A 23067-nucleotide genomic window follows, 5' to 3' on the forward strand; every position below is an offset into this window, starting at 1 on the left:
TCGTATGCACCGGTACGCGGTACGGTACGCAGTGTGTACAGCAGGGAGTCGTACGCAAACTAGTTTGGGTACGACTCCCTGGTGTACGGCATGCAGGGGACCCTAGCCGTGCATGCTGGCCATGTGCATGCCCGCATGTGTCTGTGTGTACACCATGGTACACGCATGGGCCATAAATGTAAAGCTAGCAGACCGGTTGGGTACGTTGACCATCGTCTTTCACGATTTTCACACCACATTTTCTATTCGGCCTAGGCGACCTCCACGCATATCGGATCGGACTCTTCGGATTTGGCGTTTTTGGCTTGCCTTGGCTGCATGCTCGTGCTCGCTCATTTCATAGGCGTTCGTATCGGGTTCAGAGCACTCTACATTTGAGCTTTTTTTTGGATGAGCTCGTTTGCCTTTCTTCTTCTGTAGGTGTGTGTCCCGTAGTGTCCCGTAGTTACCTGGCCTATGCCTTGTTCTTGTAGCTGAGCCATTACTCAGGTCTTGCTGTGTTTCTGCTGGTCTCCGCATTGGTGGCTTGCTACTCGACGGACACTTGGCCGGTGTTCCGCCACCGGAATAAAACGTAACCAGTGCTCTTGCAGCTCAGTTCAGTTGGAAACTCGCTATTTCTTCATTCTGGTACTAAGAAGAACGTGCCCGACCGACGAGTATCGTCTTCGAACGCCATTCTGAGGGGTAAAGTGGGAGAAGCAAGCCTGGGTAGCTTTCCAACCCCTAGATTTGAGTACTAGTATTTGAAGGCCCAACGGTCGGCAGTGGAATGGGCAGTTTGCTTGCAATTTTGTCCGACAAGTCCCATCGGCCGAAGCCTGACTTCTACTTGGATTTTGAAGGTATGTCATGTTGCTTCTGTGTGTCTCCGGCTCAGAGCAGTACTGCAACAACCTGTGATAACAATAATAATTCTGCTCCACTGGCCAGTGCAATGCAATGGTGTACTAGTATGTACCAGCGTGTACCGTCATGTACTATGTTTTATAACGGGAAAGGAACTGTTGCGTCAGGCACGCTCAAGGCTCACGCCATTGGCGATTTTATTTGGTGGCTGATAGCAGTAAAACAGATGTCAGTGGCCGTGGCGTTGTTTTTGCTTTTGTAAAGAATTTGTAGGATACTGAAATGTCAAATCCTGTCGAGTGTGTCAGCGAAAGGCTTGCTTTTTTGCGTAGTACGGTGCAATTGAAGCTTGAAACATGTTAGTTGAGTGCTCACTTGTTAGAAAACTTGCAGACCTTGACTTTGTTGAGACTGGATAGTTTAGGATTTGAACCTGCTAGCATAGAATTAAATGAGAGTAGAAAATAGTAGGAGTCTGCTAAACTAGGGGCCCCGTTTTAAATAATTACTACTGCCTGGGTGCCTGGTGATGAGGGATGGATATAGCACACCTATTGAATCATCTGAATTACCGTAAACATCCGCAAATAAGTACATGTACGTACTTACTTTCGAATTTAGTGGTCACACCCGTGCTAGCTTTCGGGCGAGTATTGACTTTCTGACCTGACTCGTGTGTAGTGGAGAAGTCATTTTTCATGTCGATGTACATGCTACGCGCTGCTTGTGCGAACCGCACCAGTACTTATTTCGGGCAGTATGTTTGTCGGGCTGAACTTGACTTCAACAGACGGAGTCAAAAAGATGAGGGGAGTATTTATTTAGGGCAGGTAATTATTTACAGACTTTTACGGTAACTATGTTCACCTTGCTATCCTCATGTTCCGAAATGTGGCTGCTGCCAGCCGATTACTGTACTAGTACAGCCTTCTCCACTTATAACGAACTCGTGTGGAACAAATTCCGTGGTATAGAGAACCATTTTCCGTGTCCCTGTTTGAACACATGCGAAACCGACCCTTTGTAGCAAACTTTATTTTCACCAATTTATAAATTAAATGTGTTTTTACTCCGAGTTTCACACACTCAGAAAGCTATAGTGATCTTGTTAAAATGCAGTTCCTGGCACCTTTGCTCGCACAACAAGTATAATCAAGGGCCCCGGCCAAGTTCAAAATCAGTTGCACGCGTGTGTCCAAGTTCACCAATATCCTTGGAAACGGTACGATAAAATATGAGTTTGCATGTTATGTGGTCATGTGAATGGCCTATTAATTTTATAGCAGGGTCCATTTTAGGTGTACCAGTGCATGGATGTGGCAAATGGGGGTTCGGCACTTGTTCTAAGAGAATCTAGACCCTGCCTCCAGTGTTGGCCCACCATATCTACTACTTCGACTATCACATGACCCTTTGGATTTTGGATCCATGTACATGACGCACACACCTGTGAAATGGTGTCTCTTTGACTTAGGGTGGCACATGCGCCGCTGGTCACTGAACTAGCTTTGGGTGGTTGTGGCACTGCTGCTACAGAAAAAGGTGACGGTAGTATGCGACACAATCACGATGAACCTATTACCGTCCGTCCACCCTATGCAGTCCCAATCTATCAAAGACTGGATCCGGAAGTAGTTATTTTCAACCAGGGAGTAGTAAAATACTACTGCAAGGCCGGCATCAAAAGTCAGGTTCAGTGGCGTGTCATCTCCCGGTATTTTGCTTCTCCCAGCTTTCAACTGCCCAGCTGTATTTGACGTCAGCTTTCAAGTCTCAGCCCCGTAAGGGCCATATTGTGTGTCTATAAAAATCCTTCCGCGTGTGTCCACTGAGGCAGACTGTCAAGGAGTATCAAGTATGGTGTTGCGTTTTCGGTATCGCTTCATGTCACTTGCGCTACATATATCAATTGTCCTTGCTCCTTGTCTGCGTACTGGTATTAAACCAAGGGCTCCCTTCGTGTCAGATATCCCCCTTCTCGGTCTGCTGCTGTAACCTGAAATGTTCTGTGCTATTTCATTCCACTCGCACATGAAAGAGAAAAGGGGCTCCCATTGTTGTCTGCTGTGGGTTTTTGTAAAGTTTTATGCCAACGCAATCATCAGTTCACTCGTATACGTTAAAGTTTGTTCTCAAGCTGGTATGGGTGCTGCAAGTACTAGTACAGTAGTTGGTGCTGATTGTGATGTAACATGAATGAGGTGACAAGTCAGTTTTCTCGTATGCACCTTGTTGTTCAGCCACATGGTGACTATGCGCTGAGCACGTGTATGTCCAGTCCTCTGTGTGTGTGTATGGCGTGTGTGTCCAATGGAGGTTGCTTGTTCACTTCCCGAGGATTATGGTCACACGTCTCTCTCCTTCTGGCCTTTCTTTCGTTCTCCTGGGTGTTTACCAACAGCTAGTGCATGTCTGAATATGTGGTGTAATGTGTGCGGGGGAAAAGAACGGCCAAAAAGTAGGGATTCACCGGCCAGAAAACCCACTTTGAAAAGCTGTGTGCGGTGTAGACCAAGCTGAATAGTGGTGATCAGTTCTTCAGCCTTGCGAGCTGTTGAATGGTCCAGCACAAGTTGCTATGGCTTCTGCTGTAGCATCGCTATCATTATCTCCGGCGATTGGCGTCAAAGGTCAAAAGTTGTATGTGTGTGCGTGCGTCTTTCTGTGTCTCTTTACTGCACAATAGTCGCAAGGCCGACAGACAATGAAAAGGACGTTTACGCTGAAGTGGAAGCAGTTCTTGAGTCGGCCAAGTCTATTCTAGAAGAACTACGGTCGTATGAAGGTGCTAGTGATGATATTCGACAGGTATGGTTTATCTTCGTATACTTACTATACTATACTGCGTTTCAAAAGTCCAGACCTCTGGTTTCAAAAAGCCGTTAGGCCAGTATCTACGAGCGTATACCACATATAATCTGTGATCCCTTTGTGCATAAAATTTCCGAAATTGGGCGGTTTATTTCCAATCGCTTATAAATTTATATGTGAAAAATTGTAGGAGCTGCCTGAGCAATATTCCGAAGAAATTTCTCAAAAAGCTCCAACCAAATTTGAATTATTGGAAAAAGTCTAGAGGTCTATGCTTTTGAAACGCACTATAGTAGCGTATGAATGTGGCGTGCAGCGAATCTTGCCTACACGGCGGTAGGATATACTTGCTACTGCTTCTGGTTTTGTTGATGATAATCAGGGGTGAAACAATCACTGGAAATTGGTTATCAATCACCTATATTTGCTAACGATCGAGTTGTCAGTCATAGCGATTATCTTCAGGTATTTGATTTCATTGAATAAGTGCTACTTTCCTCTCTTTTGTGAGAAAATAATAACGCAGCAGATCAGAATAATGAGGCCGGAGATGCCAGACTACTTAGAATCACAGTTCTCCATCATAGATATCATGATCAGGGTTATGAGTGGCCAGGCGGGCCTGTTGTCCATAGTTTTTTTTTTGGGGGGGGGGGGGGGGGCTAATAAGCTTTCCCAGTACTCGATAAGTACACTCGGCAACTGGTAGCGAGTATGTGGCGCGTAATCAGCATGATCGTTTCACCCCTAATTCTAATGTGTATGTTTGTGTTCAGTGTAATATGTTGGTCACTCCACCGAGACGTTGGCCAAGAGCGCCTTGCAGAGTGGTGGAGTGACTACATGTAGTATACCGGTGCATGCACTATTGACTCAAAGGGGTGAGACAGGGAAATGGAGGATAAACTCTGGGGGCAGCAATTCTTCTCACATTTTTTTCTTCTTATTGTGTATCCCCGTGTTGAGTACTTGCCTTGTTGTACCTTCCTTCCTATTTTGTGACAGGCCATCTCAAATCCTAGTGATGATGCACTACAGCAGAAGGCATGGGATGCTGTCTCTCCTTCCGTGCTAAAGCTTAAGAACTATTTTGACTATTCTTCATCTATAGGTAAGGTTGCATGAGTTGAGTTTATGTTAAGTAGGATGCTGCTGCAACTCCTCACTCTCTCTTTCTCTGTCTCTCTCTCTGTCTGTGTGTGTGTGTGCGTGTCTCTGTCTCTCTGTCTCTCTCTCTCTCTCTCTCTCTCTCTCTCTCTTTCTCTCTTTCTCTCTCTCTCTCTCTCTCTCTCTATCTCTCTCTCTCTCTCTCTCTCTCTCTCTCTCTCTCTCATATATTTGCGTACATGCACCCATGCACACACCTTATCAAGAGCCAGGAAATGAAATGATAATTAGACTTTGGAATTAGTGGCTATTGAGTTGTCCTTCTGTAAGTGAGCGCTGCGCGGGTGTTGTGGCCATGTTCATCCAGTGGCTGACATGCTGTGTCCTGGAATACTGGTGTCCCTGGCCAGTGGGCGGCTGTGTCTGTACGTGCGTGCTTCAGCGGTGAAGACGCAGGCTTGGAAGATGCATTTGGGCATTTCTTGCACCTTTTTTTTTTGACTTCTGAAGTCGAAAGCAATGGAGATGGAGATGTGGTCGTTGTGCCGAAACTTGCAATGTGCTGTTTTGAAACCGGCCTCGACCGTACTGCTCCTCTGATTATTTCCAGCCTATTTAATCTTTGCTAGTTACCGTACTTGCTGCGTAGCTTAGACAACTGAGTTATGCCCCCCCCCCCCCCCCCCGGGTTCCTATTCAGTGTGCCAGGTGGGTAGCAGCTGCAGGCAGGAAAAGCTTTGCTGTGGAACTGGCTTCCTGTGCAGCTGAGACACCCCTTACCCATGCACGCTGTGTAGTGCTGCTATTGCCGCCTTCACTAGAAATAGTACATTGTAGAGTAGCTCCACGTAGTGCTGGTCCAGAACAGAGGCTGTTAGATAGCTAGGGTATGAGTGTCCTCGCTGTGCTGTACACTGGGCACTGAGAACGTACATCTAGGTCCCCAGGATTCAACGTTTTTTTTTCCTGGCTTTATCGAGTTTATTTTATTTTATCGAGTTCTGCCTGGATATCATGCTGTGTGGCAGGTTACTAGCAGTATGTGTAGTGCTGGGGAGCATATCCACAATCTGATTGGCATACAAAGAAAAGAACGAACATCCTAACTCTCTGATTTGTTTACATCCCTTGCAATGCATGATAACTTTGGTTCACATTTCTTGTGTCTGTTTTTTGTGTGTGCGTTCTGCCTTGTAGAAGCTATTGTTCCAAAGGTGCTAGGCTTTCTGACGAACAGCTCTGAATCGGTACTGCGTCGCTTAGAGGAGCATCAGGCAATTGCCAAGCAGCTCGCACATATTTTACAATTTACACTGAGCTTTGACGACATGAAGGTGAGAATCATTGTGTTTTTGTCTGCTTTTTTTCGGGATGGTATCAGGTGTGGAATTTTGTGATTCATGGTTATACTTCCGGTACAATGTTTACATTAATTTTGTAAGTGGAGACAGTTCAGCTATTTTGGCCTAATCAGTCCATGCCAGACATCAAACACAGCTGAAAATACGTGTTGATTTTATGCAGTCGTGCAGCTTTGGTCATCCAGCTGAGATTTCATTTGAAAGAAACGCCCACAATTCTCCGAAGGCTCTAATTTGATGCGCACAAACCGCTCCTCAAATTTTAGTCCCATCAGCCGGTCTTCTTAGATTCTATGAGATGGGGTTTCCTTTCTTGTAGTTTAGGTTGCTCTCTCTCTCTCTCTCTCTCTCTCTCTCTCTCTCTCTCTCTCTCTCTCTCTCTCTCTCTCTCTCTCATGTGTTTGTTCCCTATACAAGATGACTAACCCAGCCATTCAGAATGATTTCAGCTACTACCGGAGAACGCAAAGTCGAATGAGAATGGTATGGTTGACTGTTCTCTCTCTCTCTCTCTCTCTCTCTCTCTCTCTCTCTCTCTCTCTCTCTCTCTCTCTCTCTCTCTCTCTCTCTCTCTCTCTCTCTCTCTTTAGGTCCTTTCTGTGTGCATTCAATGAGACAAAATTGTGTGTGTTTGGGGGGGGGGGGGGCGATAATGAATGGCACGTATTCACTGAAGGCGCACGTGACTAGTGCTGCGGGGAACCAAGTAGGTTTTCTCATTTGCGTACATAGTAAATTCGCACTTTACTCTTGACTTGTTGAGCCGTCTCGAACGTTGTATTCCGCAAATTCCACTTCGTTGGGTCACTACTATTGTATACCTTGAAGACCAGTAGTCTATATCGAAAGAAACTCACAAGTTCCAGCGATTAGAGAAACTTCTTTTCCACGCATTTGTATACATTTGTATGCGGAATCGAACAAGTGTCCCCACAGCGTGGCTCACGTGCGCCCATACCATGTATGCAGCGTGGGCGTCCGCCATTTTAGATGAATACGTGCCATTAGCATGTGGTTGTACATTGAGTAGTCTGTCCTTCTGGCTTTTGGGTGATGAGCATGGAGAAGCTCTTAGCAGCACATGGCTGGAAGTTGCTGCCTCTGCTGACTCTCTTGTTTGTTGTGGTTGTCATGTTATATTCTTGCATGTGTCCATGTGCGGTTGTTTCGCTTGTTTGTGCTCAACAGAAACACGCTCAGTCTGGCCCCACGGTACGATACGCTGCTCCGCTAAGTTTTCTCGGTGGTTTTCCTTACGGTTTTTTACTCGTCGTTGGCGACGTATCTTGGCCATTTTGCATTGGGCCACCACTTTGCTGCCTTGGCGCGTCACTCCTGTCCGTGCCATCCATGTCACGTTCACGGTTTTCCTGGGCACACTTGCTGCCTACATGTCTCAAGTGTGTGCGTATTTCAAGTAGTTCCTGCACTAGCTCTGAGTTTTCAGCGTTGTGTACCGTCACATTGTCTTGTGTCTGGTAGCCTCACTCCGCCACCTTCACTTGCCGTCTTTTCTGCCACCACCTCCTCCGTTTCCCTGCACTCTCACTAGCATCTCCGCGTTCAGTGATTGGCCTTCGGCTGTGTGTCTCACCATGCACCGATTGCCGCCCTGTCACTGCAACCACCGATCATCGTCTGCTTGGCACTTTGCTGCACTGCTGTTTTTACGTGTGGCACTTGCATTGCACAAGGGATGTATCACTACTGCAGTACTGGCACTGTGGACCTGTGTACAGTAAAACACCTCTAATCTGGGCACTCCCGTCTGCCGGGTTTCTTTCTGACCCTCTGGAGTCACAAAAATGGGCTCTTAAAAAATAAAAAAATAAAGTGCTTACTCGCATGCTATCAGTATGTATGCTCTGAGTTACGGGCAGTGCCTGGTCCCAATAGGCCCGGATACGGCGAGTTCTTCTGTATTCTCCTGATCCTGCTGCATCTAAGTTTGGGTAGATTTTGCAAACATGTTGGTGCACTTCACCAGTGTGTCGTGAGTCCACCTTTCCAGCTGCAGTTTCCCGCCGAATGCTTCCACTGTTGCCCCTTCGATGTAGTACCCAAGCCACATGCTGTCACTGTACTCTTTTCTGTTTGTTTGTTTTTCACAGGAGGGTCAGAGTGGTGAGGTTGTGAGCAATGAGATGGCTAATCGCATGTCTCTGTTCTACGCCAACCCCACGCCGATGCTGAAGACGGTCAGCGACAGTACCAGCAAATTCGTTGAGGAGGTGCGTCAAGCAATGCGTTCATGCTTGTGCCGCCGTTGCTGTGCTCCAGCCTCGCTCTGCCATGTTGTCAGCTTGCTTGGGTGCGTGCTGTACATGTAACGCTCGTGTATTGTTCTGTGTTGGCTTTCTGCTCAGAATAAGGATATCCCCATCGAGAACACAGCAGAAGTGCTAAGCACCCTGGCAGAGTTATGTCGGATCATGGTCGAAACACAGTGAGTTGTCATTTGCCGTGACCTGGAGTTCCTATTTCTGGCAACTTTCTGCCTCTTTGAAATAAATTCAGCCTCATGCTCTTGTGGATTTATTGGCCTTTTTCTGAGATACAGTCCTAGGCTGCCGGGCAGGTTAAAAAAAAAAGTTTCTCAAGTCCTACATGTCTCTGAGTGGCTGCTCACAGACAATACGATTTGCTCACGCTTCGTTTTTGATAGGTGTATGGATTGTAATTTTCTATGAACATTTGGTGTGGCATGCTTTTTTTTTGCAGAGCATACCGAGAGCGGTTCCAAAGTGCAGACACCGTATTATTCTGTCTACAAGTCATGGTGAGCCTCTTGTAAACCTCGTACTTGTGTCTAGCCTGCATATTGTAGCATTTATTGTCCACAACTGTGCCCTGATTTACCTCAATGCCATGTCTGTTGGACTTGTCTGCATTGTATCTGTAGTCATCCGTGTGATATTGCTGCTGTTGAGCGAGCGGTGTGTACTGGGCGGTGCACCTATCCACCTAGTTTAAAAAAATAATGAGTCTGCAGGAAGCTGTCAGTGCCTGCTCAGTAGCATGCCCCTTTGTTTAGTTGTCTTGCTGAAGGAGCCAGCTTACTCCCTGCTTTTATGTTGATATGAATTTCTGTTTGGTATGTGCGAATGCAGGTCGGAAATATTATCCTCTACGACCACACACAGCCAGCGGGTGCCTTCTGCAAGAAGTCCTCCATTGACGTAAGTTACACAGCTGTGGCTGCAATACTGAATATGTACTCGGATAGCTGCTGCCTCGGTAGCAACTGCACATGCAGCTGAATCTTGAGCACAGGCTTGTGCAACGATCCTCCCCCCCCCCCCCCCCCCCCTGACATCCCTCAGACACAAGGCTCTGAAACGATCCCTCACAGCACTGACTTGGTGTGGAATGGAGGCTCAACTAGTGCTGTGTGTCTCCTCATTCTTGTCGATGGTCAGTGATGTTATCTGCTTGTAGAGGGACGTGGCTGCTTTCCCTGTTGCAGAGGGGCGTGGCTGCTTTCCCTGTTGCAGAGGGACGTGGCTGCTTTCCCTGTTGCAGAGGGACGTGGCTGCTTCCCTGTTGCAGAGGGACGTGGCTGCTTTCCCTGTTGCGGAGGGATGTGGCTGCTTTCCCTGTTGCAGAGGGACGTGGCTGCTTTCCCTGTTGCAGAGGGGCGTGGCTGCTTTCCCTGTTGCAGCAGCCTGCATACTCTTCATGCATGGCTCATGAGATTGTTTGCCTCTGGCAACCTGAAAGGGGCCTTACCGATCACCGGTGGTCGTCTTCACCTGCAACGTCTTGGCGAGAGACTTCAAGTCAGCGACTTTAGTTTGTCAAGCTTGCTTTGGAGAACACCTTAATTTTCACTGGAAAATCCTTCACTCGAGCCACAAAAATCCAACTTTTTCAGAATGACTAACCATGGGTGAGGGATTTCCCTCTCCTGGTGTGCTGTGTCATCTAAGCATAACTTATGCACATGGGCAGCGTAGAAAGCAACCCAGGTGAAACGAATGAGATCTCTGAGCTCGATAAGAGTGCAATGGCTGGCGAAGAGAGTAATTGCTTGCACGTCCAGCTCAGAGCTCAGGGGACCATTCGAGTCGCCGTGGTGTTGGACTTTCATATTATGTTGATTTTAGGATCATCCGCTTCTGCTTGTGGAGATCTTTCCAGTAAGCCCAATACTGTGAAAATCGCGATGTCTGTGGTTGTGTCTGTGGTTGTGTGTGGTGCATCAGTAAGTACATGTAATAATAAGGATGGAGTGACCAACGAATATCTTACAATAGTCACTGCGCTAGAGCTTTTAATTTAGCCGCTAACAGGCACTAATATTGGATGGTTGTCCTTCCTCTTTGCTTTTTTACACAACGCTAGGTACGGCAATGTGTGAAGCTTCTCCGTGACATGCAAGAAGAGAACCCTGCGCAACAAGGCGCAATTGAGTCATTAATTAATGCATTGAAGTAAGCACTGTACTTCCGTGGATGTGGAAGTGGAATACCCATCTTCATACGTTTGCCTTCTAAGTGCATGTCAGTGTGCCTCATCAACTGGAGATTTATGCCGCAAACTTCCTGTATTGCCACTGGTGGTGGTCGTCATCGCTGTGCGTTCGTGTCTTTACCAATGTATTCCATCTGCATTTGGGGCAATTAAAATTCTGTCTCGTAACGAATTTGTCTGTGTTGGTATTGCACTATCTAAGCATAACATTGGACTCTAGATTTGAAAGTAGTACAGTCGTCCCTCTCTAATCCGGCACTTTATAATCCAGCACCCTCGATAAACCAGCACAATTTTCAGTAGCCAAAATGTCCTCTTCATGCACATTGCAGCAGTAAATCAGATTTGTTAATCCAGCACCCTCCCTAATCCAGCAGATTTTCGTGGCACAAATGGTGCCGGATTATAGAGGGACCACTGTACTGGACTTTACATGAGTTTGTGTGTGTGTTCACTTGCAGTACGTTGCACTGTGTTGCATTTGCACCTTCCACACAACTTGGCCCACAGTTGTACAGCCAAGGTTTGCATTGTTGGTACTGATATGGTCGGTCCCTTTTCTCACCTTTCCCTCTGCTGCAGATACACAACAAAGCACTTGAACGACGAGACCACACCGAAGCATTTTAAACAACTTCTCGCATGAGCCTGAATTTTATCATCGGCATGCGCCCGACAAAAGAGCCTCGTTTTTGACCGACTTCCGCTGCTCTTGTTCCTCCGGTCTCTTATAATTATGTCCTTATTATTCCTGCTTTCATGACTTTACGTTAGGTATAACCATCTCTCATGTGTGTGCCCCAGACTCCGACTAATGATTCCATCTCTCCCTGCTCATCGTAACCCTGCATCTTGAATCCTGCATTTAGGGTCGGTGCTCAATGGGAGGGCATATCCATGTGAACTGAATGAGTGCATGGATTATTAGGACCGTGTGCACCTGCTCGTACGTGTGTTTGTCCGTGTATTCGTCTGTGTTTGTGTGTGTGTGTGTCGAGGCACTTGCACATCTTCATGCTGCTGTCTGTGGTGGTGCTGTTCTGCACACGAACTGCTATCACACACACACACACACACACACACACACACACACACACACACACACACACACACACACACACACACACACACACACACAGACCATGACTGGCACTTATCTGTGTCGTTTCTGGCACCTCTTTTTTTCACTCACTGGAGCACCTAATATTTTTTTGGCTCTCTCATGAGCTCAGCAGACTGCTCCCGAATTGAAATTTTGTATTTTTTGTGCTCATCTCGTTGCTAACCTCATATTTGCAAGATGTATCTCTAACAGCAATCCGGTGGACTGTAGCCCTTAGCTATTATGATCATTATGTTGCTCCATTGTTTCAATTACCTCCATGTTTGGCTGTTGTCACTCCTGCTCCGGTGTCTTGCCGCGAGCAGGTGTTTGCCAATATGGCAGCACTCTCCGGTCTACTATGTGGCTGGTTGGGTTGGTTGTTTTCATTTTTCGTTTCCTATATGTGTTGTCCGCTGTGTACAGTCCAGCGTGTTGTTGCTACCACCGTCGTTGTCGTCTGTATTGTGATTGTCGCCTCAACATTGTCATAGCCAATGTTGCATCTTTAATTTTGTGTACAGCACGTGTGATGACTCTGTGTGTGTGTGTGGGGGGGGGGGGGGGGGGGGGAGGGGGTGCCAGCTAGTTCGGTTGGTGGGTACACTTATGCCTGATTGTGTTGGGTCTGTTGCCAACAGGCTCGGTTGCTTGAAGGTGTAATGTTGTATCTGCCACCTTTGTTGGTTTCAAGGTCCATATACTTTCTATTTCTATTTGAAGTATACATACCTGTTAACCATGAACTGCTTCTGGCTGATTAACTTCTTGTGCTAGCGAAGCTTATATTATCAGATCTACTCTGATTTAGCCACCCACGCTACTTAGAAGTAGTAGCAAGTATTACCTTCACTGGGGGCAGGGGTAACTGCAGTTGGATCCCGGGACGGATACCCTGATGCCGTCAATCCTTTTTCTGCACCTTGTCCTCACCCACTTACTGTACTGGTGTGGTGAGCCCATAAGTGGGATCATTTTCAAGTCCACCCAGAGTTTTGGGGATTTCAGGGGGTGTCGGCCGTTGGGCGGTTCCCCGCAAGATTCCTTTTGAGTCTCTCTTCCGGGGAGACCACATGACCAGTTTTGGCAGTGAGCACTGACTCCACTGAGCAACAAGTATAACTATAAGCGTGCGTGCACGTGCGTGTGTGCGTGCGTGTGTGCGTGCGTTCAGGATTCACTGGCCACAAAAAGCCACTTCGTAACTGTGTGGTGTAGACCAGGCTGAATAGTGGCGGTCAACTCTTCAGCCTAGCGCCTTGCAAGCCGTTGAGTTGCTATGGCTTCTGCCGTAGCATCGCTATCATCGAATCCGGCGTCAGAAGGTGTGTGTGTGTGTGTGTGTGGTGTGTGTGTGCGTGTGTGTGTGCGTGTGTGTGCCAGTGTGTTTGACTGTTTGAGGTTGAATTTCACCGGCCAGAACTTTACTACAGAGCGGGAGTGGTCCAACTAATTAATAATTATTATGGTGTTTTAGTATAATTTTACAGCTCCTTGAGCAATGTGCAGTATTCTCCTAGGCAAGTCTGTGATAATAATAATAATAATGGTTGCAGATTTGCGTCGCGCACAACCATGTCGCATCAATGGACTCGTACAGTGTACCCATGATTGAGAGTTACGCAGCTACAAGCACAACTGAGTTTTCTTGGGGAGGAGGGGCATTACTTTTTTCTTCATACAATTATTTGTCCCTTTGGTATTGTGTGAGGTTGATATAATAATTATTTATTGTGTTGTTTTGCCCGTAAATAGAGGCTTCTCGGCTAGGGACTTAGGGGGTGATTATAATTTATGTGCAGCTCCAGCCCGGGCTGGTCGACAGGCGGGCCAGCCCGCCTGCAACGGGATCTCGGGGTTGTACACAAATCCACACAAAACCTGTGTTGCGTTAACATGGCAAGCGGGCTGGCCCGGCGAGGCGGGATCCCGCCTCGAGGCACCCGGGATCCCGGCTAGGCGAGCCAGAAGAAGCACAATCATATAAACAGACCAGCCCGGGCCAGAGTTGTATTATTATGGTATCGACACTGCGTTCATACTACAAAATAGGTACTTTTACCTCTTGAGGGAAGTTATAAAGAGGATTCCCGATATTGTCTTGAAAATCTAGGAAGCTTTTTGTACAGCAGCAAGAAGGACGTGCAATGAGCACTGCTTATTTGTCGACATGCATGATTTACATTAAAATGGAAGGGGAACTACTTGCAAAATACTTTGATATGGACAGCTAAAAATGTGAAAAACAGGAAAAAGAAACGAGGTGATACAACACACCAAACATGTGTCACAGCGCGAAAAGAAATCAGCAGAAGAATACATTGTGTGAGAAAAAAAGTGTTTATGCTTATAACCTGAGTATGGCTTGCAGCCCTGCGTCTCAGCCCGGGGCAGCACATTACAGTCGTAGTGTGTTTGCTGCATACGCACAACGAGCTGGCGTGTGCTCAGCGCATATAAACTCACTGCAGGCTGGCGACCAGCCCGGCCTTGCACATGTTAACACCCTTGGCGGGCTGGCCCGCTTGCTCCAGCCCGGGCTGGAGTTGCACATATAAAAGGCCCCTTACTCATGCACTCTTGGTACAATGCACTGGTCCATAGTACTTGAATCCGTGATCCTGGTACACCCGCCCTGCAACAAGAGCACCCTGCAATGTAAAGTGTCTTTCTTCTTCTTAAAAGTCGGTGATAAAATTAAAATCAATTTGTAGACAAATCTTATAGAAGCAATTGAAAATAAGAGCAAGATAACAAAGCATAGCATCAATATCTTCACTAGGCAACCTGACGTCTAATGCCACACTGGGACACAAGCAAGGATGGTGAAGCGAGAGAGAGAGAGAGAGAGAGAGAGAGAGAGAGAGAGAGAGAGAGAGAGAGAGAGAGAGAGAGAGAGAGATAGAGAGATAGAGAGATAGAGAGAGATAGGGAGAGATAGGGAGAGAGAGAGACTGCCTGACACGTGGAGGTACAGGCTACAGTAGCAGCCATTACAATGCAGCAGCAGCCAGTTTGTAGCACGTAATGAATGGGTAGTGGCCGGCATGATCGCCACTTCACCAAGGATAGACTGCCAAACACTGCTAGAAGGAAAATTAGAGGGGGGGGGGGGGGGGGGGCAGACACCGCCTGTTCACAACTAATACTTCATACACTGTTCATTTTGATTCCTACACAAATAATCCTAGTCTTCAGTACGCGGATACAAGTACGCCATGCGAAGGAAAGTAGAAGCACTGACGCCGTCTTCATTGAAATATGAACATCTTCCTAAATGGATTTATTCTCCTGTTACATGGTTATTTTCTCTCTCGGAATATTAGGAAATAGAGGATAGCGGGTGAAGTAGTTGGGGCGTCTCTTGGACGACATTGTCATTGAACACAAGCCGCAACGTGTGGGTAGTAGGATCTAGATAAGAACCCAACTGTCCAGTGAAGCACCGTGAGTTAGCTTGGATTGCGTGCTGCTCCCGTTGTACACAGATGTCTCTCGCTTGAACAAGTAGCCTTCAGAGTCGATTAGCCAGAGGACATCGTCGGGCGTGACGGCAATGTCGGAGAACGTGCCCGGGATGCGTTTCCAATAGTCGCCGGTTGGGTTGCGCGGCGTGACATTGCTGCGCCAGACCACGTCGCCATTGGCACAGCACGCCCAGACCTTGACATTACTGATGGCCAGGCGAGAGCTGTTCACACCACCGATGGCTTGCCAGCATGAGCCGGCCGGGTTGTCAATGCCGACATCGAGACGCGAGTAAGTACCACCAGCGCTGTCCACCGCCCAGACGTGCCAGCCACCGGGCCCAACCACCACCTGAATAAAGCAGACAACACATTCAACACAATCAGCACAATGCACATATAATGAACAAGTATGATCATGCAAGTAAAACAGAGAGAACATAAAGCCGCTAAGTTATTACCAGCTCTGGTGCACAACATGACGAAGCTCTGCTCAAATCATACATGTACATATAATTATTATGATAGTGTCTCGGCTCACATGCTCTTGTACTGGTGGCTAAGCTAGTCTATGAGGCAACCAGTTTAGTTGCATCCCTCATTCAAACACAGTACAATGTACACTTCAATCCACTGTGACAGCAGACATGAGTAACTTTACATGTATTCTTTATCCACTGGTGCTGAAAATACTGACTACAGCCATTTCTCCGATCAAAATGGGCAGAGCGTTGTACTTTGAAGTAAACCATTGCGTGTCAGACTGATTTCCAGTGAAACATGCGTAGCTGATACGAAGGGAGCGTTCGAATTGTCTTCATCAACTATTCGAACAAATTTTTAAAAGAGATTAGTTGAAGTATCCCATTAGAACGGTTTCTATCATTTTTAGAGTTTTTCAGTGGAATTGTCATGGCGATGATGACGTCCGATCAGATCGACCATCTCCACGTACTACGTGACGTAGTTATTCCAAACTCTTCAGAACTAATCCACCTCTCCCATCGGATGAGTTTGTGGAGTCTTGAGGAGCTTCATTTTTCTGAAGAGGCCAATAAGGCCACCTCTTCAGAAAAACGAAACTCCTCGAAAAGTCAAAGAGTGACAATTCGAACGCGGCCTAAAGATCATGTGGAATGAGTACACCCACAAATAAAAACATCAACACCCCCCCCCCCCCCCCCCTGCGGCCCCCCATTATTTCGAACATTGTAACAATGCGGATATCTACAAAAAAAAAACACAGGAAGGCTAGCATCGCAGATTGGATTTCATACAATGCGCATGGAAGGGTAGCATGGTAGCATGCAGGGGTTATTTTAATACGGAAATCATACATCGAACCATTCCGCTGCCTGGTGAGTGGCAGGGGTGTATGTGATCAAGCTACCCACTCACCTGAGTAAACTTGGTTTGTGCTGTTGGCGGGTCGATGGGCAACCAGGGATTGGCAGCAGCACCCAATGACATCTGACTCAGCTCACCAAGACGCAGCCAAGCCTGACCCTTGTCATCAACGGCCCAGCCAGAGTGCAGGCCGCAGGAGACTTGCCGTATTTTCGTGCCTTTCAGCGCCTCTGTGGAGATGAGCTTCCAGGCAGTGCCGGTTGGGCAGTAGTCGCTGACACCAGTGCGCTCCAGGATTTGACCGTTTGCCACTACCGCCCACACGGAGCCCAGCGACGATGAGATCTGCGTGAGCTGTCGGCGGGTGGGCGACTCCACGACGGCGAGTCGTTCCCCGTGCTGCACAGAGAACACCTCGCCGTTGCGCTGCAGCATCCAGACGCGGCCGTCGTCGGAGTGCAGGGCCGATGCCGACACACTGATCCAGCGCATACTGGCGGCGATGCCAGATGCCGACATGGTACGGTACGCAGTGCCCACCATACTGCCGCCGGAGAAAAGAAGATTGGAGCCAGTGTTGAGTACGGCCACACAGTTCTGAGCTGAGGCGACGTATCTCAGTGGCTCACTACGCTTCACCAGCGACCATGTCCACAGCGCCTCCAGTAGAGACGCATCGTGAACAACAAACTGGCCAAGAGCTGATAACCACAGATCGCTGTCACCAAGCGGTGACGTCTGGCTGACTTTCTTCATGAAGCACACCACGCCGTCCATGTTGACCAGCCAGGCCACGTCGTTGATGCCAATCGCAACGTGCATGAAGTTCTGGCCGGGACACACCATCTCCCAGCTCGTGCCCAGTGGTTTGTGACGGCTGATGCCAAGCCGAGCGAGGACAACGTTGTGCGTGGTGATGGCCCACAGGACGCCGTTTCCAGCTGCCAAGTAGCGCAGGTTGTTGGGAGCATCCACCATGTCGTCCCAGCGCTGGCCGGTCGGACAAGCAAGATCCACCTGCAGGGGCGGGGGCAGAGAGAAACAAACACATTCTTCTGTAAGAATGCCTGAATGCAAACACAGTACATGTACTTCCTTCCACTTTGAACTACTAGTAGACTGCTACACTGTCACCAGTAGGGCAGAGTACTTTCATTAACTACAGACACCAGAGTAGAAGTGACACCAGAGAAGAAGTGACAAAACCTCAGGACAATGAGGACAATCATGATGAACTCTACAATCAGTACACTTTAATCGCACTTAGGGGTAGAGTCACAAAATCAGCCATTCTCAATCCAGCCTTGAAATAAACTCATACTAATTTTAGGAAATGTTCACACGTTAAACGGCAATCAGTATTGACATACTATAAGTATAAGGGGCCACCCGGCATTATCGCTAGTTTTCACGGAATGAAAAAGTTTAGTTATGAGCCTCACCCGCCACCTGAGCGATAACTACATTGACTTTAACAGTTAAAATCTTTCAGCTATCAATATTTTTCAGAATGAAACTCTCCGCAACTCACCTACCCATAAACAAAACTTGTTCGTTTCGTGTAAAAGTTCGATAATTACGGACGACCCCTAACTCGGGCTCTAAAGAATGCATGTGCAATGTTCAGCACTGAATATACATACGCACATACACATGCTGCACACACGTGCACGTACACACAGACACACAGTACACACTCCAACACAGACATCGACTCACGTCTCGGCGCAGCTTGACGCTACCGGAGGCTGTCAGCACCCAGCTGCGCTTGTAGTCCAAGGCAATGCTCTTCACTTTCATATCCATCTTGCGCCACTCTGTACCGATACGCACTCGCCGCTCAATGCCAGCACGGTGGTATAAACTTCCAGACTTAGAACAGGCCCATATAACATCACCAGATGGAGATGCAGAGATGTGCCGTGCACTGCCCTTTAAATTGATCCAACGCCGTTTGCTGAGCGACCACGTGTATACATAGTCCTTGCTGTCAATCGCCCAGATGTGCGTGGGCGTGCAGACAATCTCGCTGAGTGGGTAACGACAAGGTGACGGACACTGCACCCAACTGTCAGCCAAGGACATGTCCTCTGCTCCCATACTCGTCTGTTTAGAGCTGGCCGCCGCCGCTTTGTCAGAGGAAGATGCTTTCGCTGCTGCTGCTGCAGCCGCACCCTGTCCCCAAGCTGCTCCTTTGTTCTTGTCCGGTAAATAGACATTAGCAGCAGTAGCAGCAGCAGTGTCTGGGCTGGTATTTGAAGTGGGCTCTGCAGCATGGGCTGCTTCATCCTCCTCCTCGGCATCTGCATGGCCAATATCATAGATAGATGTGAGATTGTGTTCCCCGGAGTTTACGGCAGAGTTAGCACCGCTACTATCACCTGATGCATCCGCGTGACTGGAAGCAACACGTGGGCTACTTGCCAGCGGATGATCGGCCTGCGCTAACTCGTCATCCGAGTCAAGCTCGGCAGTGGAGAGGAGCGCAGTAGGTGCCTTCTTGTTCATTTGAAATGGCATGAAAGAGTCGCTGGCTGCCTTGGGTGCACTGGCCATGCTTGTATCATCCACACTGCTTACGTGCACAGACACAGATACAGGTTGATGCATTTCAGCTAGACCAGCACCAGTGACCTCACTGACCTCGGATGCAGTGCGCTCGCTTGGACAATCCGCACCAGTCGACGCACATGCAGCGGTAGTTGCATGCTCAGTGGATGGTTCGGCATTCGCTGGCGAAACATCAGCAATGTTAGACTGGTCTGTCTGTGCTGCTGTTGCACGCGATGAGATTTCGGAGTGAACACAATCAGCGGAAAGAGTCTCAGGAACAGTCTTTGCAAACTGCTCTGCAGCTTTGGCCTGACCAGCAGCAACCTCTGTGCCATCAACGGATTCATGTCTACGTTCTTCATCTGCAGAGTCCATATCATTGCTGGGCAGCAGTTCCGTGGTAGCAGTTGCAGAAGCAGCAGTAGTAGCGGCAGCTGCAAGACTTACTTCCTCTGGTGGTGCATCTGGTGTCGGACTAGCATGGCTTCTGACAGGTTCTGGAGATGCCGGCTCTGAAGATGGCTTGGAAGATGAACTAAGACCAATGGATGAGGCGCTGTCCACTGGGTGTAACACACACATGCGCACACACACACACGCACACACACACACATGCAAAAGCACATGCCCTCACCCGCGGGGCACACACACACACCGTTGCCTTCTCTATCCAACGGTGCCATCTTTCTGAATCTTTCCTAACCAACACCAAGTTGTCCACACGTTGCTGACCACTTGCATCACTTCACCAGACCCCTGACAGGCAACCAAAGCGTTTGCTTCGTGAATCCAAAATCTATAATGTTATTACCGTATTTTCCAGAGTATAAGCCAAACCCAGATTTTTAGTCACGAAATAAAGACATCCACCCTGCATTTCATGGTTCATTAGACCATCATAGTAACCGACGTGGACATGGACATCCGGTAGATTGACGCGGGGCCGGCGCCGTCAGTGCGTAGATCTACAGAACGTTGCGTGCAGTGTACGTGTTGATCACATGCGTACTGACGGCCGCATGGCCAGCGCCCTGGGCCGCATGGCCAGCACCCTGGGCCGCATGGCCAGCGCCCTGGGCCGCTTGAGATGATGATTTCCATGTCCACGACGGTATAAGCCACGCCGACTTTTTTCGGGTGAATTATGACTATTTATGAGTGTTGGAAAAGTGTGGCTTATACTCTGGAGAGCACAGTAACGATACAGTGCACTGGTAGAAGAGAGTCACGCCAGACAACCTACCTTTCTTGGGCTTCTTTACTTTCCGCTTATTCTTGGGTTTGATGAGGACTGTCGTGTCAGCGTCATCCATGCTGATATCAAACTGGATCATGCGCAAACGAAATACAGGGCACATAGACACATCTCAAACAGACACTTTTCTAGATGAAATCAAGAGAGTAATGGACGTGATCTCTTTCAGCAAGATAGTTCACTACAATACTAATGGCTCAGAAAAGCCGAGGAAACTCTTCCTTACTGTTTTCTGATGATCACTTAGTGCGTGAAACTCGGAGTAAAAACACTTTCTCTGTCCTCCTATTGTTTGAACCAGCTCTACCACTTGGTATTGAGCACTCTCTTGGACAGCCTGGAACCTCTCTGTTTTTAGAAACTCTTCCTTACAATACCCATACACAGGGACAAGAAGTCAACAAGGTAGTCAGGAAGCAAGCTTCAACAAGGTAGTCGGGAAGCAAGCTCAGCAGAAGTCAACAAGGTAGTCAGGAAGCAAGCTCAGCAGAAGTCAACAAGATAGTCGGGAAGCAAGCTCTCAAAATCTGCCAAAGAAAGTGACGCCGAGGCTGAATAGTTTCTTACCCGTGGTGGAATGATGGGCACTTTGCTATCAGCAGCATGCAGTAGTGGAGGCTTGCTGGAGTTTGCAGGCGCGCCCGACATAAGCGGCGGTCGTGATGATGGCGAAGTGGCACGGCTGTTTGAAGAGACCTGGGTGCTGGCGCTTGGCGGTGTCCGGGAACGGGCCAAGCGAGGTGAAGACGACGAACCGAGTGCAACATCCTCTCCTCTGGTTGGACTCTGCTCGGGTGTCGTTGTCTGGTGCACTTTCTCACCAGTGCTAGCAACGCTGTTGTTACTGCTAGACACTGCGGCGGCTGCAGTTGAGGTAACAGAGCTAAGCACGGCAGCACTGCTTGTAGCCAGTGAAACTGATACTGCCTCGCTGCTCTTCGAGGGCATAACGGGTGAAGGACAGGGTGACGGAGTGCTCGCAGCAGACACATTGGACGCAGGCTCTGGTAGTGACGTGCCTGATGCTGCTGTGGACGGCCCATCTGTTGACTCACTGGACTGCGATGCTAACACACATGGCTCATCTGCTGCTGTAGAATTGTTCGATCCGGTGTGGGCAGCTTCATCAGATACCTGCTCTACGCTTGTATCCACTGAGTGTGTCGTGTCACTGGTGGTAGACATTGAAGTCTGCTCAGTTGTAAGATGGAATTTGTCACTGGTAACTTCACTGGATGGTGAGTCTTGAGCAGGAGTTGATGAGGGTGCCACTGGATCTTCAGCAGAAGCATCATTCTTCTCAGCCTCTGATTTCCTGGCTGTGATTGGAGACGCGTCTTCCGACGTGGCACTTTCCACTTTACTCCAGGCCACTGACAGTTGGTTTTCTGAGGCGCTACTTGGTAGATGAATTCCCTTGGGCGTATCTGCTACATTTCGAAAGCGAGGAAGGGCTGGACTGCTGCCCAGGGGCACCACGGATGGATCAAAGCCAAGCCGAATCACGGGGCTTTGCCGTGCGTACGGAGGCTCCCGCAGTATGTACACCCAGCGCTTGTAAATACACACATCCAGGATCGGGCCAATGCCGCTGGTAAAGCCGGCCATTTGCCCGTTTCCAGGGTCCAGCAGCCACACCGAATCGCCATGCCATGCTAACAAGTATTTAGAGCACGCAGAGCGCAGACGACCAAGCTGCTGGGCCTCGGAAGCAGCCCCACTGGCACTGGCTTCGCGACGACGACCAAGGAGCTTGATTGCCGGGATATTGCCCTGCTCAATCAGATCCTTGAACTTGAGAGTGGCTTGAACCTAATGACACGCAAACACAGGAAATAAGAGCAGGTCTCACCATACAGTACATTAGATGCGTTGGACACTATCGGCATGTCACAGCATACTAGACCCAGCATTGCCGTCCACTTTTGTCCCACTGTTTCGTGAGTACAGTAAGTATCGTTTATAAAGTGACCGGATATAATGATATACCGGTTATAGTGATAGAACACGTCAAAATCAAAATCAAATCAGAAAAAATACAGCTAAAATATCACTATATACACTATTATCGGCTATACCGATATATCGCTTATTGTGATGGACTTCAGGAAGCAAACCATATCAAATGTACAGGAAAATATCGCATATAATGATCAAGAGTGATGATCACACATGTCCGTTTCTGGCTGTGCTACCCCTTGCAATGTGCTCCCTTTGTATGCTCTTGTCCGTTTCTGTATGCACATGTCCTTTTCTGGCTGCGCTACCCCTCGCTCCCTTTGTATGGTCTTGTCCTTTTCTGTATCTTTCTGCATGCTCTTGTCTGTTTCTAGCTGTGTTGCCTCTCACGATGATGTTGCCAACTCACGTACACAGCCACTCATGTCTATTTCTGGCTCTACGCAACTCGTTGGACACCGAGTAGATCTACGTGAGTACGGATCCAGCTCAGGCTTTTTTTGGAGAACACGCTGAAGAAGCAGCCATGCCACATGATGTATCGAAGTTCTAGTACATACATGTACATGTATGTACAGTCTGTACTCGTACTGCACTGCCATGCACTGCTCTGTGTCATGCACCGGTACACAGTCCGCGGAGCATGCATGCACTTTCAGCATGCTTTTTCCAGCGTGTACGCATCATTTCATGTGCAGTCATGTGCCATGTGTCGGTCAAACATGCAAATCGGCTATAGTGATGCACCGGATATAGTGATAAATTTTCGAAAATCAAAGGGGC

General features: G+C 48.2%; 2 protein-coding genes across 3 annotated transcripts in view; one reads left to right on the forward strand and one right to left on the reverse strand.

Annotated features, from left to right (window-relative positions):
* Window positions 1–324: 324 nt before the first annotated feature.
* LOC135805459 (CYFIP-related Rac1 interactor B-like) lies at window positions 325–12229 on the forward strand. 2 transcript variants are annotated; one of them, XM_065319493.1, is made up of 12 exons: window positions 325–845; window positions 3536–3657; window positions 4666–4771; window positions 5965–6101; window positions 6546–6611; window positions 7317–7340; window positions 8240–8359; window positions 8495–8574; window positions 8850–8907; window positions 9239–9307; window positions 10473–10561; window positions 11184–12229. In XM_065319493.1, exons 1-12 carry the CDS (start codon window positions 773–775, stop codon window positions 11245–11247), a joined length of 1008 nt encoding a protein of 335 aa, XP_065175565.1. In that variant the 5' UTR covers window positions 325–772; the 3' UTR covers window positions 11248–12229. The 2 variants fall into 2 exon arrangements, with proteins under 2 accessions (XP_065175565.1, XP_065175566.1); XM_065319494.1 differs by lacking the exon at window positions 7317–7340 and having other exon boundaries at window positions 326–845.
* A 2133-nt stretch (window positions 12230–14362) lies between these two features.
* The window catches only part of LOC135805460 (tectonin beta-propeller repeat-containing protein 2-like), a 14831-nt gene continuing 6126 nt past the window's right edge, over window positions 14363–23067 (reverse strand). Inside the window, exons 8-12 of the mRNA XM_065319495.1 lie at window positions 20893–22137; window positions 20314–20395; window positions 18237–19633; window positions 16569–17534; window positions 14363–15522 (exon numbers count right to left, since the gene is read on the reverse strand). Of these exons, the coding sequence (XP_065175567.1) occupies window positions 15118–15522; window positions 16569–17534; window positions 18237–19633; window positions 20314–20395; window positions 20893–22137 (4095 nt within the window). The 3' untranslated portion in view covers window positions 14363–15117. The remainder of the gene's footprint in view (window positions 15523–16568; window positions 17535–18236; window positions 19634–20313; window positions 20396–20892; window positions 22138–23067) is intronic.

The sequence above is a fragment of the Sycon ciliatum genome, chromosome 1, assembly GCF_964019385.1.
Source record: "Sycon ciliatum chromosome 1, ocSycCili1.1, whole genome shotgun sequence".
NCBI lineage: Eukaryota > Metazoa > Porifera > Calcarea > Leucosolenida > Sycettidae > Sycon > Sycon ciliatum.

Coding starts and splice junctions, on each gene's coding strand:
- LOC135805459 (XM_065319493.1), top strand. CDS start 773: ATGGGCAGTTTGCTTGCAATTTTGTCCGACAAGTCCCATCGGCCGAAG. Junction 9,308..10,472: donor GCAAGAAGTCCTCCATTGAC/GTAAGTTACACA, acceptor ACACAACGCTAG/GTACGGCAATGTGTGAAGCT. Junction 10,562..11,183: donor TCATTAATTAATGCATTGAA/GTAAGCACTGTA, acceptor CCTCTGCTGCAG/ATACACAACAAAGCACTTGA.